At 37.5% G+C, this 20,802-nt stretch overlaps 1 protein-coding gene and 1 long non-coding RNA gene across 3 annotated transcripts; both read left to right on the top strand.

The window, feature by feature from the left end:
- Nucleotides 1-1,201: 1,201 nt before the first annotated feature.
- Nucleotides 1,202-6,974, top strand: LOC107040679 (RNA-binding protein 45). Of its 2 annotated transcripts, none has more exons than XM_015260874.2 (6): nucleotides 1,202-1,599; nucleotides 1,720-1,834; nucleotides 2,850-3,643; nucleotides 4,220-4,452; nucleotides 4,539-4,681; nucleotides 6,837-6,974. In XM_015260874.2, the coding sequence occupies exons 1-5, from the start codon at nucleotides 1,401-1,403 to the stop codon at nucleotides 4,644-4,646; spliced, it is 1,449 nt and encodes a 482-aa protein (XP_015116360.1). In that variant the 5' UTR covers nucleotides 1,202-1,400; the 3' UTR covers nucleotides 4,647-4,681; nucleotides 6,837-6,974. The 2 variants fall into 2 exon arrangements, with proteins under 2 accessions (XP_015116360.1, XP_015116359.1); XM_015260873.2 differs by lacking the exon at nucleotides 6,837-6,974 and adding an exon at nucleotides 4,810-6,775.
- Nucleotides 6,975-7,217: 243 nt separating this feature from the next.
- On the top strand, nucleotides 7,218-10,979 carry LOC107040680. Its single transcript, XR_001461024.1, has 3 exons — nucleotides 7,218-7,274; nucleotides 8,239-8,477; nucleotides 10,479-10,979. It is a non-coding gene; the product is annotated as an uncharacterized LOC107040680 (long non-coding RNA).
- Nucleotides 10,980-20,802: the final 9,823 nt, after the last annotated feature.

Genomic DNA, 20,802 nt, shown 5'->3' on the forward strand with positions numbered 1-20,802 from the left:
GGGGTGTCACCAAGAGGATTGACCAGCGAATTTCGTCCAACACATGAGATCCCATCAATTAGCCCCTCATGTATAGATATTCCAAATTTTTATTTTTTTCCTCATTGAAGTAGTTTTGAAAAAAATTGCGAGCTAATAAAAAACATTTGCTAGTTAGTACTTTTTTTTAAATAAATTTTTGAAAAATCACCCCTGAAAAAAAAGGCGTTATCCCCCCTATTTAATTATTTCCAAAAAATTTTATCACCAATCGGTAGCAAATTGTTTGAAGATTTTTGCGAGTTAAAAAAAAATCGTCAATGAACTCCTATTATTGTGTAAATTAACAATTCCAATTTCAACTGAAAACCAGAGTTGTAGACCCGAGTTTGTGGCAGCGATGTGAGACAAGATATGAATGTTTTTTTGGACTCAAATGAAAGAGCGGGTCGAGAAATGACGTGCTAGAGCCTCTAAACATGACAAATGTCTCTAAAGATGATATCTTTTTTCAATTGAAAAGCAGAGTTGTGACAACATTGTCTAGGAGGACAATGGGGTCTAGGAGTATGTATAGAACATTGGGGTCTAGGAGTCTCCCATGGTTCAAAACCATCTTTAGAGGTCCTAGCACGCCATTTCTCGACCCGCTCTTTCGTTTGAGCCCAAAAAAACATTCATATCGTGTCTGACATCGCTGCTACAAACTCGGGTTTTCAATCGAAGGCCCTTTTTCTATTAAGACGCGAAGGCGCTTTTTTTATTAAGAGATAATATAGCGCCGCCACGCGGCAACTTTTGAAGTCGATGAAGTGCTCGAACCACACTCTATTTCTATCTCATACCGTTCATGGCCAAACCGTCCGTTCGAATTCGATCCTCAGAGAATCGAACGGGGGTTGGTGTCAGCCAATGTGTTAGCGTTCATGTCATCAATGAATAGAAAATATCACTACTTTCTGCACTTGAATATTTTTATTTGTATCACTTTTCAGCTACCTAGCTTGAACTTCCCGGGCGTTTCGGCTCCTTTCCCTTCTACTCATTCTACTCTACCAATTAACCGTGAGCAGTTTTCCTCCACAGGACTGTTAGACAAAGAAGCATTGGGACGGGCATCCTCTCTCTCTTTCTCATTTCCCCAGATCTGTGTTACAGAGGAGATATAGGAAATGCGCAGTCTAGGTATAATACATCTATGGTTAAGGGAGCCTTCCCCCACCATAGGAGTTTCCAGCCTGTATGTAAGACTCTGTAAGACCGTGCTCTATTATATCTTAGTTTTATTTATCGTCGCAATTCTCTCATTTATCTGAATTAAAACTGGTATTGGTAATAAAAGGATACAAAAAAAAGAGGAAAAGAGTGCGAAACAGAAGGTGGAGGAGGAAAAAATAAAAATTTTCAATTATTTTGGAAAAATGGCTGACCACAGAGAACGAGACTCTTATTATTCACAGACTGACCCACGTTCTAAAAATGATGATCCACCGAATTCACGTTTGTTTGTTATTTGTCATAAGAGTCTGGAAGAAGATGATGTCAGAAAGGCATTCGAGAAGTTTGGAAAAATTGAAGATATATGGGTTGTCAAAGATCGCACCACAGGTGAAAATAAAGGTAATTTTCTTAATCATTTTTTTTGTCCACTCAGTCATCTATGGAATTTGAAGCAAAATTCTACTTTTTTATTACTCAGGCTCGATACATAAACATTCATTATTCATTGTTTCTTGGCAGGAGTCACATATATAAAATTTTCGAAGACCTCTGAAGCGGCATTCGCACTTGAAGAGATGAATGGAAAGATGTTGGGATCAGTAGGACGCCCAATCAAAGTCATGATTGCATCAAAGTAAAAAATTATTTATTCATCATAGAATTTAAACCAAACAGACAATTGAGTCAGTCTATGCAAATATTCCTAAAACTATCTTAAGAGACAGTTAAAGAAAAAGAGATGGGTCGTTAACCTCTCACGTACTGGGCGCTACAGTTATCAAATCTGACGGAAAGTCAATGTCACTGGGATTTTATGAATCTTGATGAAATATTCTAAGATATAAGATAAACCGATCAGCGTTCTACACATTCGTTCGTCCGAATCTACACGATCGAACGAATTTACATATTTATCGTGGAACAAATACTTATTTCAGTAGAATGGAACTTTTGACTTTTTCAAAAACCAATATAACGATCATAAATTCAATGAGATGTTGTGAAACGTTCCCATACTAAAATCATTCCTGAATCTTGTACGTTCTATCGCTGGTATTTGACGACTTTTGCTCGTTCGAACATTGGACGCTTCACCCTAAGGGCAAGTGGTAGAAAAGGCATACTTCACTTTTTTTTCAATTCAAATTAATTCAAAGATACGCTTGGTTATCTGGGTACTGTTGTTTGTGCCAATTTCCCTTGCCCTGCCATGTATGATTAAGTCAATGTGTTCATTGATAGAAAGAATTCCTTATTGCTTTCCTGTTATAAACTCTCCTCACTGTTCTTTTCCAATCCTACCCCTTGTTTTTTTCTCTAGCAACCCTTACTCTTCTCTCTCTCTCTCATTCACCTAACAATTCGTTCACCATGGAATGACTTTGAAGTTCTGGGAGCAGAATTGTGAGCTATTCTTTTGTTATCTATTCTTGGTTTATCTCTTCCTATAGAAACTTCCCGTTAAATTATAATGAAAATTTGAAATTGATGAATTCTTACAAATAAGTTATATCAGTGATTTAAATGAACAATTTGTCGCATGCTTTTCAAAAATGAAAAACAATTCGAAAATATTATGCGCGAAAAACATGATTCAATGTTCTCCTAGCAACACAGGAATAATATATATTTGTCGTTTTGTCTGTCAGCCGTGATCAAGGGTCAGTTCGCGAGACGAACGAAGAAGAACGATGGGTACGCTTATTTTGTGTATTACCCAAATCTATGACCGACCATGAATTACAGAATGAATTTGCCAAATTCGGTCCAATTGAGTACGTAACGGTGGTGAAAGATAGAAATACAAATGAGTCAAAAGGCTTTGGTTACGTAAAATTCAAGAAAGTATCAAGTGCAGCAAGAGCCTTTGAGGAATGCGACCGAAAGTACAAGGCTGTATTCGCTGAGCCAAAGAAGCCAAAGCCAGATCACTCTGATTCTAAATACAACAATGGCATGTCAATGTCATATGAGAGTATTAGTAATAGCTACGGTTCAACGAATTTCGGAAAAGGTGCAGTTGGCCTTGAAATTGCAACAAATTATCAAAATCCAGATGGTTACACACGACTACAGGTCATTGCACATCCTGCACTAAATCAAGATCAACTCTGGAAGTTATTTGACATCGTGCCTGGTCTGGATTATTGCCATTTAAAGACGGACGTCAGATACAGAATGCCGCGTGGACAAGCAACAGTTGTTTACTCCCATCCAAGTGCTGCAGCATATGCCAGAGAGAAATTCCATGGATTTGAATATCCACCTGGGCATCGGATGATCGTTAAGCCTGATATGGTGGGTTTAACGCAGCAAAAAAATACGGTTAAACCAGGTGGATCAAGTTTAACTGGTATAAATACGCGAACGGATCTAGCGCACCTAGCGGAAACAATTGCACAAGCTACGTCATTGATACAGGCTGCTGGACTAACGGCTCCGAGTTAGTTTTTTTTACTATTATTCTCATCACGCAAATTGAAAGTTATTATTACACAATTTTTCTTTCTATTACTCGAGGAGAAATAGAATATGTAATAGCAACAGCGCGGTCGCGTTATTCTTTATTCCAGGATATGCAATGTGTCCCATAACTTTTGACGGAAATTTTAAAGGAAACAAGATGAAATTCAGAGTCGGAAATTTCTCTTTGATTTTGGGAGAATTCATGGGAGATTAGCGATAGGGTAAAAAAGAATGGCAGTGTCTATTCGCACGCAACACGGTAAATTTTACTGTGGACCCATAATAGATTCTCACTGACCATTTGTCTGACATTTCTGCTATGAACTCTGGATCCCCACCACTCGAATAGCGACGCCAGCACTTGGCTTTGACGGGCATAGAGTGGGGATATTAAAATTGATCTTAGAGCATTAATTAATTACTCATTAACCACTGCTCGCAGTCAAATGTCGGCGATGTACTTTTCATTCGGAAATTCATCCTCTTTCATCTCTTAAAATTTTGGCCGTAAGTTTTGGGGCACAAAATGAACAAAAATTTTTGATGACTTCAGGTTTGGAACACAATGTTTCTTTGAAATTGCCACCAGTGCAACCAATGGCTAGTATAGATGCTGAAGTCGAGAAAAGATGTTTCATTGTGTGTGGACCACCTGTGCCTCCCATCTACGCTATGAAAGATGCTTTCTGCAGATTTGGTAATCTTATTGATGTCTACATGCTTCCAGGAAAAAATTGTGGGTATGCTAAGTATGCCAGTATTGAGAGCGCAAATAAAGCTATTGAGGTGACTATTGAAATTAATTTGAGATTTGACGTTAACAGCCAGTTATGATTAATCAACATATCCTTCCTAAAATTATTCAATGATAGATACTTCATGGTCAAGAAATTTGCGGTTCTCGGTTGAAAGTTCTGGAAGCTGAGGAGCGTAATGACGATCGTCGCAAACGTTTGCGAATGGATGAAGAGGAGCATTAAAAAGTCAACTGCTTTACTTTTGTTTTCGGTGTCACGTAAGTAAAAGAAAAATATGAGAAACTGAACCAAACAACGACTATGTTTTATTGACGAATTATGGAAGGAACGATTTATAGTGGAGAGCAAAAAAATACATAATTTTTTTTTGTATTTATCTTCACAGACTGGTTAAACACAAGCTGGACGCACGCAACGATGAGACTATAAAAATATGCATATTAACAATAATTTCTAAGACTCAGTTGACCTCCGTCGGGCCAGCAACAGAGGAAAATTATCTACAACAAATATTCACTATTTTAAAGAGCTGTTCTCATTTTTTTTTATTCCTTCACAAATTCAACATGGAAAACTCCAATATTACATCACTTTTTCTCAGTTCCACAATTACAACACTTAGATTCGAAGTATTTCTATTTGTTTTGCAAATAGGCCTGTGCGAAGACTGATTCATTTTTAGTAGTTCATTATAGATTTTGTTCATAAAAAACCAATACAAAAAAAAGGAAATAACTGTCTCGATCAATTGCTGCTCATCAAATACTGATTGTGCTTTGGGAGAAAAAATGATAACAGAAACAAATAAAATACTTGTCACAAAACGTAAAAACTTGATGCAAATGAAGAACGTCCAAAATATATTTTTATACAACAATAAAAAGTCCGGTTGAGTAAATTCAAAATAAATTAAAATACGAATTAGGCGAGAGAAAAAGCGAGAGAAAAATATACAATCATTTATACAAATGAGGTTTGGTTTTTAATGCTACATTGTTCGCACAGGCTTTCATGTTTAGCATGTGTCTTGACATGTATTTTTTATTTATGGTGTAAAATCTATGCATGTGGCCTTTAAAATTTTCATATATTGAAATTAGAGATTTCATACAATTTTTATAGTTGAACAAAAATTAAAGAGGCATCATACCAACAGTTAGCAAGTTCCAAGTGGTTATTGAACCACACACATTATTCATCAAACACACCGATTAATCATTTCGGTTTTCTCTTCAAAGTACAATAATTTTGAAAGCAATTAACCGATTCTGTTCATTAACAATATCAATTGTGCCTATCGCTAGCAGTAACAGCATGTCAAAGTTGAACGTTCATGGATCGGATACATCGGATAGTACTAAAGCTAGCGTATTAACGAGGTGACCTTTCTATCGTGAAAAATGCTTGAGTTCAGAATTGAGGAGCGAATCGTGAAAAATGGATCAATTTTGGTATTTTTTTAGTTATTATGGAGGCACATATTCTGGTAAAACAATTATCATCACAATTGGTTGATAGATCTCAAAAACTATTTAATTTATTTTACTAATAGCATTTTTCTGGCGCCACTTTTTCCGGCAGCAAGCTTGCCGCGTTTCTCAGTAACCGAAAATTTGTAGTGACTGACAACGTCATTGTCAGTTGTCACTTATTTTACGGACTGAACAAAAAATCGACATTTAGGCTCGGATTCTACTTTTTTCGTTTAGCGTTTCGTTTAGCGTTTTTTTTTTATTGTTGAGAACCGCGGCGATCTTACTGCCGCAGTAAGTTGTGCAAGAAAAACACTATTACAATTTTTAGAGACAATAGTATTTCAAGAATGAATTTCTATACCATTGGCCTTGTTTTAACGATGATCATTATTTACTCATAAAAGTGGATTGACTGTACACGTAAAGGCTTAAGTATTAGTTTGCAAATAAACTCATCAAACTAGCGTAAGATTCCAGTAATGTTCAACGGATTAGATTTATTTTCTTTTCAACATCATCGTTTCAAATCAGCTAGGGCAAATCTTTAGGGTTTTTTGGTGCATAACTCTAAAAAAAAATTGATATCGAGAAAACCAACAGAATTCTACATTTTATTGAATAAACATGCAAAATAAGTGTATAAATATTTTAAATACGAAAAATAACATGAGAATAATTGGAATTCCATGACAAGTAATAACTCCGTAAGTGAAAACCATAATTTTTTTGTTCATTATACAATAGAGAGTGAAACATTAACTCTTGACACTTAAAAACTAATGGACTGTATATTGACTGTAACTGGAGTGTTGACATAATGAAAATACACAGAATATGAAGGAAATTGAATAAAATCTTTTCTCAAATAGTTACCGATACCGATTTACTTCTATGCATTAATGATACTTTAAAAAATATATTTCTTCTCCATTTTCAGGATATGTGATGAACATGAAGTACCTGATGGCAACTGTGATATTAAGAAGAATCTTTATATTTGATCTCAAAAATATTTTTTACCTTTTGATAGACATATATTACTTTTTGAGAAATAAAATTTTATTGAAGATTCAAACCAGACAAGAGTCAAATAAACTTTGACGAAGATTTCCTTCCCCTTAACAAAAATGCAACTAAACGGATGTTATTAGTATCAACAACTTGTACAATAAAAGCCTTTTTATAATTAATGCATATTTACGGAAAGAGTTTTAGGTCGAAAGAAATACAATATGTGTCAGGATGCTTTTGTGGATAAAGGTACGAAATAGAGGAATGATGGAAACGATCGTACATGAAGGCAATTGAGAGAAAAGAACGAATCCGTAACAGTGCGGAATATCAGAAGTGACTTTTTGGAAAAGGGAATGGACCAGTAAGTGAAAGTGTGATATAGCGGATAATATCTTCGTATTCGAAACCCAAATGCACTGCTGTATCAGAGTACTTCGGTATGAGGAGGAACGTTCTCCGACCAGAAAAAAAAATGTATTATCAAAATTACCTGTTGTTACTGCGGGTTCATTGCATGTTTTACAAATTAGTCTGACAATATGCAATAAATTACAAAATACAGATAACAAAGATCAGCTGTATAAAAGAAGCTTGTAACAACAACACTATCTATGCTTGAAAATGACGGCGGATATTTTCTATATTCGTCATTCATATACGCGGCACATTCAATTTTCGGAATATGGGGACAACGATCTTCTGTAATTCGGACAGTTAGCAATTCTGATGAAGGGATTCCGACACACTTGAACCCAAAGCCATTACTTCCATTCCGCTGTTCCACTCAAGCAATATGAAACACGAGCTTGAGATTCACAAGATGAGGAACACTCCATTCATTCTAGGACTCCAACACACTTCAAACCGTTTTTCAGAATTTTAGTAAACAACTGTATGTACATATTACCGAATAGTCGGTAAAGAAGAGTCACATTCTCTATTTAATAAATCGTAATAAATGCCATTCAGAAAATGTGACACATTCAAAGAACTGAAGGCTAGGAACGAAAAAACGCGGTTCGTTTGTTTAGTCAAAGAAACCATTAAATTATGACTGTATTAGAAACGACGTGTAAATCCTTAATTTTCATTATTTATGCCAATGAGTGAATGCCTACAATTACGGTGCTTTCGTAAAGTTTATTTTGCTGAAGAAAAATTGGCGTTGGGGAAAGTTTTTCATACTCCTTGCTTCTCCTGTTGTTAGTACTTGAAACTCCATTTCATCGTATTATCATAGATTTTTTTTCTGTAGCTAAGAGTGTTTGCAAATGTTTATTATGCATTCAAGATACATTACTTTTTGTTAACCAATTGTGTTTCAGGAAACTGTGGAAAATTATTATATAGCTGGAGTGTGACAACATAGGATGATCTATACTGTAAAAAGTGTTGTTCATAACCGAAAGCAATCTATCCCCATTTTTGGAATTCAGTAAGAAGAAAAGGCCTTTAAAGTTAGATGTAGATCGAAAATCTGAAGAAAACAATGAATATGGAGCTAATTCAACCGGGCAATATCGTCCGGTAATGAATTGTTGATTTGCATTCGCAAGTAATGAAAGTATGTCATTTCACTTTGTTTTAGAAATTAATAGCCACATTGATATTTCATTTCTGAATTCAATGCATCCACTATATGTATAGTAGGATGCACAATATATTATGGGAAAAATTGGTTATGGTAACACATATGTTGAAAAAAATTAATAGGAAAAAGCAGTCCTTTCCTCCCCTAATTGTGAGGAATTTGGTGTGGAACTCTATAAAAATACCATCGGACTTCCATTAGAATTTCATTTAGCCCGGTGGCCTGGCGTAGTGGTTAAGGCCGTTGCCTCACAACGGATAGGTTCCAGGTTCGATTCCTGGCCGGGTAGAATGGTGAGATCTAACCATTTTTAAAGTCTTGATCAATCGCCATATAGTCTCATCAGACTCGAAGCGATATAAAATAAGCAAAAAAAAAAAAAAAAAAAAGAATTTCATTTAAAATCCAATTCGTTTATCGTATTATTTTCTATTAGAAATTATGCAACTCTTCGATGCGAAGATTTTTGCGATAGATAGTTACTAGAGAAAAATTAATAGATTATGATTTTCCAATGTGGATAATTGATCTCAAATATTTTAAGCGAGAATTTTTCAATATATATTTTGGAAGTTTTTTCCGCTATTGTTTTTACTATGAAATTGAACGAAAAGAAACTGCAAAAATTTCTTCCCAAAAATTGTTCTGGAAAAAAATTGCAACCAAAGAAGATGAATAGAAATATCAATATCTATTGACGTATTTCAATGAAATATTGATTTGAAAATGCACAGCAAAGTTACATAATTATATATGAGTGAATCTGTTGATTCTGTATAGGAAATATTGCCTTTACACTTTGAAAGTTTCTTTCTTTTTTTTACCGAAAAGTATAGTTCGAAACAAGAAACACGAGTGCAACTGGAGCTCACTAAATCAATTATTGATTGAGGTATTGAAGATTTTTTTCTTGTTCTTCTACTAACTTTTTTTGACAATTGTAATTGCATAAGACTCGAATGTTTTTCTTCGTCTTTCATTCTGCCACTGGTGCTAATGACCTCCAGGAAAAGAGAGAAGGAAACCCCTTATGGAACTTTAATTTACTCAAATCAATATCCCAATATAAAAAAGAAACGAAAAAAGAATACATTCCCATATTTTTTCATATCGCCATAAAAAAGTGAATAAATAAATGAAATTGTTATGGTCTCAACTCTTTTAAACTCCGCATCTTTTTGCGTAAAATTTTTATGAATCTTGTCAGCAATTTTTACTCAAAAAATTTCCCATCATCTAGCCTTCCAGTACTATTATCACTCAATAGTCGAATAGTGAACGAATAAAAATAGTGGAATGCAAGAAATCAAATTTTTTCACTGTTCTGAACTGAGCTCTGCGCGGCCCGTTTTCAAATTTTTCTTTCCTTAATCCTCAAGTAGCCGCATCCTGAGGGAATCCCCCTAAACCGTACTCAACCTATAGGACGCCACTGTAGAGCAATTGAGCTGCTAGAAAAGCGCGACCTCTTAAGGGTTAATGAAATGAGTCAGTAAAAATCTGAAAACATTCAATTGCTGACTTTGGGTCATACCGAATTTACTGGAAATTTTTTTGATCGTTATTTTACATCGCTTCGACCCGGTTCGGGTATACTGCGATGATGATCAAGATTTAAATGGTTAGATCGCCCCATTCTACCCGGCCGGGATTTGAACTCGGAACCTTTCGCATATGAGGCATCGAACTTACCCACCGCGCCAAGCCACCGGGCGAGTGTTGGCAATTTTACTGTTCATACTGGCACTGATTGAATACCGAAAAGTTTGACAACTATGTATCATTTCCCTATTGTTAACGTGAATATAGCTTCAATACATTTCACGCTCACTCTGGTGAAGGTGTTGGAAATGAAATGTTCCCACGTGTACAGCGTCAGATTATTCCAGTTACATTCTGAACTCTTTCCGGATCCCGGCTCGCCTCTCGGTATTTTTTTTAATTCTTGCCTAAACAGTTTCGATTTCTGGTCAGATTTTTACAGGTTGTCTTCACAATTTGCTGATGGGAGAAATTCTTCGAAGATCTCACCAAACGTTCTTCCGAAATACTCAACGTCTTGCGAAGTCTCCTGTCACCATATCGAATTACCAGGAATGATGAAAAATATTATAGATGGAGCTTTCAAAGACAATGAAATAGACGGGTGGAGTTCAATCGGAGAACAGAGATTACGGGGTGGCTCCGGATGTCATTGTGGCCAGATTGCTTCCAATCTAGAGTCAACCATCCATCATGACTGTTATTGGAAAAGTTCCAAGAGTTGTCAACCACCGCAAAACTCTTGTAAAATCAACAGAGATGGAAATCGAGGATTCTGTCATGGTGGTTGCAGAGGAGGCTGGGACACATGTTTACCAAAAAAATCTCAAACTGCAGCATCTGAATCTTGCCAGAGACCTACTCATTTACCTGTGAAGTCAGTCAGCTTTCGGTGATGAATTCTATTTTTTTGAGATTATAATGTTGATTGAATTGAACGTGTGGGGAAATGAATAGAAAGAAAATTATATGTGTTCGAAATTTAATTATACTTGGTTATTTCACTGATATATATTGTGACGTATTCCGTACCTCTGCGGAAACGAACCGAAAATACGCGATATTTTCCAAAAGGCGCCAGTACGTTTTCTATCAAAGCGCACAAAAACTAAAATTCGAATTCCACAAAATCAACCAACAATGGAACAGCTGCCGATAGCTCAGTACATCAACCGCGGAGGCAGCTGGTTCCAACATGGAAAGTGCTTGAAAATGGCCTCTGCAAGGCCTCAAAAATGAACGAATGAACGTTGATTCTCTATTTTCTGGCCCGCCTAATGCTACTGAGACTCTGACTTGCCCCAGAAATGCAGAAATAAAAAATTTTTTTTTCACCCGGAGCCAAAGTGCCATATTTAGGCTTTTTTCGGGGGGAAAGTCGACTTTCGCCAAAATCGAATTTTTCCGCCGGGTGAACGGTGATTCCGTATTTTCTGGCCCGCCTAATGCCACTGCGCCCCTCACTTGCCCCAGAAATGCAGAAATAAAAAAATTTTTTTTTTCCACCCCAAGCCAAAGTGCCATATTTAGGCTTTTTTCGGGGGGAAAGTCGACTTTCGCCAAAATCGAATTTTTCCGCCGGGTGAACGGTGATTCCGTATTTTCTGGCCCGCCTAATGCCACTGCGCCCCTCACTTGCCCCAGAAATGCAGAAATAAAAAAATTTTTTTTTTCCACCCCAAGCCAAAGTGCCATATTTAGGCTTTTTTCGGGGGGAAAGTCGACTTTCGCCAAAATCGAATTTTTCCGCCGGGTGAACGGTGATTCCGTATTTTCTGGCCCGCCTAATGCCACTGCGCCCCTCACTTGCCCCAGAAATGCAGAAATAAAAAAATTTTTTTTTTCCACCCCAAGCCAAAGTGCCATATTTAGGCTTTTTTCGGGGGGAAAGTCGACTTTCGCCAAAATCGAATTTTTCCGCCGGGTGAACGGTGATTCCGTATTTTCTGGCCCGCCTAATGCCACTGCGCCCCTCACTTGCCCCAGAAATGCAGAAATAAAAAAATTTTTTTTTTCCACCCCAAGCCAAAGTGCCATATTTAGGCTTTTTTCGGGGGGAAAGTCGACTTTCGCCAAAATCGAATTTTTCCGCCGGGTGAACGGTGATTCCGTATTTTCTGGCCCGCCTAATGCCACTGCGCCCCTCACTTGCCCCAGAAATGCAGAAATAAAAAAATTTTTTTTTTCCACCCCAAGCCAAAGTGCCATATTTAGGCTTTTTTCGGGGGGAAAGTCGACTTTCGCCAAAATCGAATTTTTCCGCCGGGTGAACGGTGATTCCGTATTTTCTGGCCCGCCTAATGCCACTGCGCCCCTCACTTGCCCCAGAAATGCAGAAATAAAAAAATTTTTTTTTTCCACCCCAAGCCAAAGTGCCATATTTAGGCTTTTTTCGGGGGGAAAGTCGACTTTCGCCAAAATCGAATTTTTCCGCCGGGTGAACGGTGATTCCGTATTTTCTGGCCCGCCTAATGCCACTGCGCCCCTCACTTGCCCCAGAAATGCAGAAATAAAAAAATTTTTTTTTTCCACCCCAAGCCAAAGTGCCATATTTAGGCTTTTTTCGGGGGGAAAGTCGACTTTCGCCAAAATCGAATTTTTCCGCCGGGTGAACGTTGATTCCGTATTTTCTGGCACGCCTAATGCCACTGCGCCCCTCACTTGCCCCAGAAATGCAGAAATAAATTTTTTTTTTTTTCCACCCCAAGCCAAAGTGCCATATTTAGGCTTTTTTCGGGGGGAAAGTCGACTTTCGCCAAAATCGAATTTTTCGGCCGGGTGAACGTTGATTCCGTATTTTCTGACCCGCCTAATGCCACTGCGCCCCTCACTTGCCCCAGAAATGCAGAAATAAATTTTTTTTTTTTTCCACCCCAAGCCAAAGTGCCATATTTAGGCTTTTTTCGGGGGGAAAGTCGACTTTCGCCAAAATCGAATTTTTCGGCCGGGTGAACGTTGATTCCGTATTTTCTGACCCGCCTAATGCCACTGCGCCCCTCACTTGCCCCAGAAATGCAGAAATAAATTTTTTTTTTTTTCCACCCCAAGCCAAAGTGCCATATTTAGGCTTTTTTCGGGGGGAAAGTCGACTTTCGCCAAAATCGAATTTTTCGGCCGGGTGAACGTTGATTCCGTATTTTCTGACCCGCCTAATGCCACTGCGCCCCTCACTTGCCCCAGAAATGCAGAAATAAATTTTTTTTTTTTTCCACCCCAAGCCAAAGTGCCATATTTAGGCTTTTTTCGGGGGGAAAGTCGACTTTCGCCAAAATCGAATTTTTCGGCCGGGTGAACGTTGATTCCGTATTTTCTGACCCGCCTAATGCCACTGCGCCCCTCACTTGCCCCAGAAATGCAGAAATAAATTTTTTTTTTTTTCCACCCCAAGCCAAAGTGCCATATTTAGGCTTTTTTCGGGGGGAAAGTCGACTTTCGCCAAAATCGAATTTTTCGGCCGGGTGAACGTTGATTCCGTATTTTCTGACCCGCCTAATGCCACTGCGCCCCTCACTTGCCCCAGAAATGCAGAAATAAATTTTTTTTTTTTTCCACCCCAAGCCAAAGTGCCATATTTAGGCTTTTTTCGGGGGGAAAGTCGACTTTCGCCAAAATCGAATTTTTCGGCCGGGTGAACGTTGATTCCGTATTTTCTGACCCGCCTAATGCCACTGCGCCCCTCACTTGCCCCAGAAATGCAGAAATAAATTTTTTTTTTTTTCCACCCCAAGCCAAAGTGCCATATTTAGGCTTTTTTCGGGGGGAAAGTCGACTTTCGCCAAAATCGAATTTTTCGGCCGGGTGAACGTTGATTCCGTATTTTCTGACCCGCCTAATGCCACTGCGCCCCTCACTTGCCCCAGAAATGCAGAAATAAAAAAATTTTTTTACACGAGGTACTGTACATAGTCCCGTCAGTCTTTTTCATAAATTGCTCTGGATTCATAAAAGGGGTTATGAAGTAATAAGAAAGTATTTGAGCCTTTAAAATTATGTAATTATGTATATTATATATATATAAGCCTATATATATATATATGTTTCTTTTCACACATATGTGAGAAATTGACGATCCTATCCATAATTCTTGAAAATTACGTGAAAGGTCAGGCCTTCTACCAGCTTTTTGGAAAATTAATATTTTGGATTTTGATGTATTCGGAGTCAAGAACTTCTGTGAGAAGTAATCCTTAATGTGTCTCATTAAACGATGTAGCTGAAGGGAACTGTCTCCAAATAGAACGATGTCGTGCGCATCCGCCAGGAGCATTATTTCATTTTGGTGATCAACTGACACCCCCTTGCAACCCTTGTCCCGCAAAAAAATTTTGAGATCTGAACGAAATAGAGCAAAAAGTAAAGGGCTCTCAATGCTCCCTTGGAGGACAACCATAATCCGTGAGTCCGTCCACCGCTTGTATCGCAGTCTTCGCTTTGTCATACAAATGTTTATAAACATTGATGGATTTCGAGGAGACACCTAGTTTATAAAGTTTCGACCATAGTTTATAGTAATTCACACTGTCGAATGCACGGATGAAATCAATGAAAAAACAATATGATCTCCGTGTTGATTTTCATAGGACGTTTGACTCTGTGTGTTACTCCCGACTTTGGAATAAACTTCATTCAATAGGGGTTAGTGCAATGTTCATTAGAATTATCAAAGAACTGCATGACAGGGCGTCGCTACAGGTGAGATCGGGAGGAGGATTGTCGGAATCTTTTGATATTCCAGAAGGGGTGTTGCAGGGAAAGCTGCTGAGTCCTTTGCTCTTCATTCTCTTCTTGCATAACATCTAAATGGTTTTTAGAAATGAAGGTATCTATGGTGCTAGTATAAATAAAGATCGAGTAATTCTCCTCTTCTGTAATTATGAGAATTGTCAAAATTCGTCAGTGTTACTGTGATGATAATTCGCTGTGTGTCAACATAGGAAAGACCAAAATGGTTGTTGCTCGTTGTGAGAGGAGAGTAAACGGAGTAACACAAGGAGTTGTCGAGAATGGTAGGGCCCTTGTTACTGGTTTTACTTGTTTTTGGTGGTTTTTTGTCAATTTTGGGTAAAAAACGTACCCAACCGTTGTTTTTTTGTTTGCAGAAAATGTATTCATTATTGTCTCACGTCGACGAAGTTTCGTGACATTGGTTGCATTTTTACATTCAGTCTATGCATTTTTCCACATTTTCCATAAGAATACGGGTTAAATTCCGTTTTTAAAATAATTTATTCCATTCGAACCATCGATCTCAACAATCTGAAACTCCATACAGAGCATCGAAATATATGAAAGAATGTACTTGAAAAATTTCAAAAAATTGGCTGCATTTTTTTACCTCGCTTGAACATCGTTAAAGTGAGAAAAAACCGTTTTCCGCGGTTCTCCATAACAACATCACAATCCACGTTTAAACGCACTGGTGGCAACACATCAACGTTGGATGTGAGCATCAGTTGGACCCTCGCTGCCAACGTTCTAACTTAATTCTGATACTTTATAATATGAATCGCGAGAATGTGAATATCAGTCCGTTGCTATGCGCGTATCTTTTTTACTGTTAATCAAAAAAATACAATAGTTACACCGTTGAAAAGCTCATAGTCATTTTATATAATGTAACTAAGGACAGTTTTCCAATTTGTCGTCCCATTTTTATTATACAGAATGTCAATCATTTAATGGTAGTGGAGGGAGAAGTTCGGTCGTATACATTGGTGCGCGCGGCCTGATGTTTTGTACAGTTGGAGTCAAAACTTTTTTTGGCCGATACGCTACCGCGTATCTCGATGCCCCGAGAAATGCTCGAGTTTAGAGGGCCGTTTCACAACCCAAACCCGCGTATGGGCCGATAAAATGAATACGTGTCACTTAGTTTTGTGTCCTCAATAACATACATAAAGTTCATCAAAATAAGGGGTAGGGGATATCTATCTGGTGTTCCTTATTAATGTCGGTTATGCAGGCAGTTAGGATGCGAAAGGCATCGTACATGAGAGGTTAAATTTAATATGCAATTACGCAATTTTAAGATATCCTGTACATCGAAATGGATTCGAAAAGTGCGGCATTCCAACTCTATGTCGTAAATCGTGTGATGTACATCTTCGATCCGCTATTGCTTGGCAAGATGCACCTGTCAACTGTGAGGGTCTCGGTGGTGGTGTTGATTGCCAGCGTTGTGGCTTAAAAGTATATCAAGCAGAAATGCAGGTAAATTTCTTAGCTCAGTATTTAACAATATGATCACGATGGGTTTTGACGCGTGTTTCTGCAATATTTTCAATTTTTTTATAGATCGCATCCGGAGTACCGTATCATAATATTTGCTTCAGTTGTTACTGTTGCCGAAAACCACTGGAAACATTGACCTATCATGAGAACTGTGGAGAAATTTATTGCAAACGTATTACAAATTTTTATCAGAATTGTAAATCCGTATTCATTAGTGATTTTGTTTGATTTGATCTTTCATTCTTCAGAATGTTACATACGCAATTTTGGACCACAAGGATACGGTTATTCTGGGGTACTTCAAACTCCAATGTAAAATTTACTCTAACATCTATAGTAACATCTCTAGTATCTTATGTCAAATTGGCTAACCACTGATTTTTGTGACTTCGGATATTGACGAGGATGTCTCAAAGTACTATTGCGTGTCCCGTTTTGAATCCCGGATTGTTTGATGAACCTTAAACATGCCTGTGAAGCTAGTCATGAGACGACTGTCATCTGGATATATTTATTTACTCCCCTTTTCTTGCTAAAAAGACTTCTACACCCTGAAAAATGAATTATTTGCATCATATAAAACTCTTTATTTGAGATTTTATGCCCATTTTAAGATTGTGATGCTTAAAATTTAATGAACGTATCAACTTATTTTTTAAAAAATTCACCAACTGAAATAAATAATTTATTAATTGTGACAAAAATATTTCTGGAAATTAAGAAAAATCCTTTATTGTTCGAGTCTTAACCGAATATGCATACAGATATATGCACACACTTGTTCCGCTCGCATGCATGCATGGCCTACTCACAGCTGATCTGCTCGCTCATCTCTGACCGGTGACTTTTGATCTTCGGCACATGAAGCAACAGTTGATAGACAGGTGTTATATAAACGCCTCCATTTTAATTGGGTCACGTTCACAGCTCTGTATTTTCACCATCTGCAACCTCGTGGTCCATTAATCCATCTCATTCGCACATTCCCCGTTGTTCTTTCGCTTTTGTCTTCGCTTCACGCTTTATTAATTGCTTTGCTCTTTCATTAACTTGCCTATCGCAACAGTTTTTGTTTATTTGAACTACGCTAACACACTTGATCATATCATTGTTAAACAAAACTAATGTAAATAAGTGACCCTTTTGTAAATGTAGTGACCATAGTCGATCGACGCCATGTATAGCGCTTTCTCGCGCTTCTCTACATTCTCGAAATCCATTGTTTTTTCGCCCATTTCCCAACCATTCGGCCAAAACCAGATTCGGCATCGAACTTTTATTTATAACAAATTGAACATTTATTCAATTTAAATGATGGATTCATTGATTGCAAACAAAAAATTTTCCCAATCAAATTTCAAAGGAAATTTGTCCCTCATTGTTTCAATAAATAATTACCATTTTTCCTACTGCACTGTAACCAATGAGTGAGCAATTCCATGATTTTTCATACTGTACAAGGTGTACTGTACGGCCGAGTACCACTAAAGCAGTAAAAAATAAGGTTTAACGTCCTTTTAAATGTGAAAACGTTAGAACGCAGTGATGACCCTCTAAATATTAGTCTACAACGCCCATCCAGGGCCATTGGTCAATTTGAATGATATAAAGGTTTCTGGGGACGTCGAAAGAAACCAAAATGTGAGCCCTGTCCTACACATAATCTAATGTATTTTTTATCACGAATAAAAATACTTGGGTTGAGATTAACCTGTTTAAATTAATGATTTAAATAATTCCATCACCTACCTCCCGTCTCATGTCTTTCGTTAACCTGTTTGTTTTTCACGTTTGACGTTCCTTTTCGAAACCAATTTTTTTCTGACTTCCATTTGTGAACTTTCATTCTTCGACTTACTCTAATTTTATAGGAAACGGGCATTTTGATGTTCAGAACATATTATATACAAGGATCTGCCTTCTCAGTAGGAATCGTTCTCACTCATAATAGAATAATTGAAGAGAACGGAGATGAAATTTTAGTTGAAATGATTATTCTGCATAAGAGTTTCTATATCCGAATTGATCTAATCATAACATTACTCTAGGGATTCTAATATGATCTCTTTATTGTGACGTCCGATGGCCGATTCATTTTGCACGTGATTTCCCCCTCGAGGGTATATATATAGCCTTTACCATGTATATGTCGCTGACACGTGAGACGAGTGTTTCTGATTGTCGTGCAACATTTCTCTATACTCAAAGCCAGATACCCAAACCATTCCTCATGTCTCCCCATCCTGTCACTATATAGTTTTTACTTTTATACATATTGCGAATTATTTTGAAGAATAAGATGAGATAAATGCTGACTGTATTGAGTATATCTCTCATTTTGAGTAACATGATACCATGAATTTAATAAGGAAAGAGCGAGGTAACATGGAACAGCAAGGTTAAATGTACAATAGAAAGAAATACGATAATACCTTGATTACCATCCTCGAAATATAAGACCTCTTTTAGGCCGCTGCAGTATTCTTACAGATCTAAAAAAACCTGATCTCTCATTTGAATCTACAGTATTTTGATTCTTTATTCGGCGTCGGAAGGTGCAGTTATCTCCCGATTCAGGATTATAGAGAACTAAGAGGATACTACATGGAAAAAAGGAAACGGTGACCTGAGACCACCGACGAAGGAGACGGTGACGGAGACCTGAGATCACAGGGTTTCTGCCTGATGAGATTCACACGCGAGCGGCACGCTTCGGAAGAAAAACCCCGGCATTCCACTGATTCTGCATGTGCATAAAAACACAATGGTCATATGGATTGAATCATGTGGTGACTCTTGAATAATTGAAATGCATTAGTAGAAGTACTTATAACTCTTAGAATAGTTTCCATTCATTCTCTGGGAATAGGCTAATAAGAAATAATACATTCTTCCCGTTGTTTTTCACATCATTATTCGTCAGAAAAAAAAGAACAACTGAAGTATGTCGAAAGATATAAAAGGAATATCTCAAAGTGGAATTACCGGTGGTAAACTACCAGATCTTACAAGGCAATTCGATCGATTCTTCAACGTAACTCTATACATATTAAGTTCTCTCAAGTAAAATAAATATTTCTCTCAAATAAATGAATGTGTGGAATTTTCGAATTTTTGTCTTTTTGCTGCCGAATCATTCTTATGCTGATAACTTTCAAGTCAGTCGAAAATCTGACGAAATTCGGTAAAAAGAAATCTTTAATTTAATAAAATGGAAATTCCGAATGGTTATTTTGCTGTGCAAAATAACCATTCGAAGGCGTATTAAACTCCGCAACAAAACAGTAAGTAGACTTCAATGATCAAATGAACACATAGAAGGTAGAATTAATAGAGGTGTATCTATAAGCATTCCATGGAGGGTAAAATTTTCGGAGCATCCCGCTGTTTTCTAGTGCTGCTGACTAATTGATCATGTCGTGTGCAGGCGTTCAGACACACCTCTAAACCCTCTTACTTTCTCTTTTACTAGTTCCACACCACCAATGCATACAGTGGAGGATCTGGGAAAATGGAATAAAAAGAAAATAAGAGATCAAATTCTTCCGGGTATTACAAACATTTTCGGAAATTTTTTCACTCCTGCGACTTTGCGGTAGTAGGCACACATCTAGTAGATTATAACAACGCATGCCTCCCTTGTCTCTCATTAGTTTTCTTCCAGTTTTATTTATCCTTGAGTTGCACAACTGTTCGATATGGAACTTTGTTCGTCAGTGCACAGGAATTCTGCCCGCAGAATAGCTTATTTCGAAACGCAAAAAAATGATCGTCTGTAAATCGCATTTAATTTCCACAGATTCTCGCATGGGTGAATATTTTTCTGCGGTATTACATGTATAATTGTAGATGATAGGGGTTAACGGCGAAAATGAGAAATCTTTGTTCTGCGCGACTGAAGATTTTTGGTGGGGTGGTGTGACTACGGATGGGTTACTAAGCAAAAATTGGCAATCATATTGAGAAAACTATTTCAGAAAATTTATACGCCGAGGGCTCTTTCTAGATAGATTTTTGGGCTACAATACAGTCAAATCGGTAATTTTGAGCGATCGGAGCCATTTTGTCGCTACAAACTCGTATTCCTGAGGAAAAATCATGTAAGATTGAATATTTCAGACAATTTTCCCCGAAAAACAGAAGTTTTCTCTCCGGGGTTTCAAAAATGAAGGAAATTCCATTCGAAAAACTAAATACAAAGGTAAACCGAATTAGATTTCTCGACGATCCACAATAATGTAAGCAGAGAGAAGCAGAGAGAACATCATTCTATGGTTCCTTATATCTCAAGATATAAGACCTTTAGGAGCCTCTTTCATCTTATCGTGGTATCAACGTCAAATACACCCATTTCACGTTTATCGTTTAAATAGAACGCAACGCACACTGTCATACCCAAATGCCAGTGCCACTAAAAAACGTCCGACGCCACCACTAGTGGAAGTATAACATTGTTTCTGTATCAGATGTACGTACACAATCCTCATACATATTCAAATCATCGGAATCATGAGATCGCAATCGC

The sequence above is a fragment of the Diachasma alloeum genome, unplaced genomic scaffold (genome assembly GCF_001412515.2).
Source record: "Diachasma alloeum isolate Michigan unplaced genomic scaffold, Dall2.0 Dall_scaffold_00339, whole genome shotgun sequence".
Taxonomy (NCBI): domain Eukaryota; kingdom Metazoa; phylum Arthropoda; class Insecta; order Hymenoptera; family Braconidae; genus Diachasma; species Diachasma alloeum.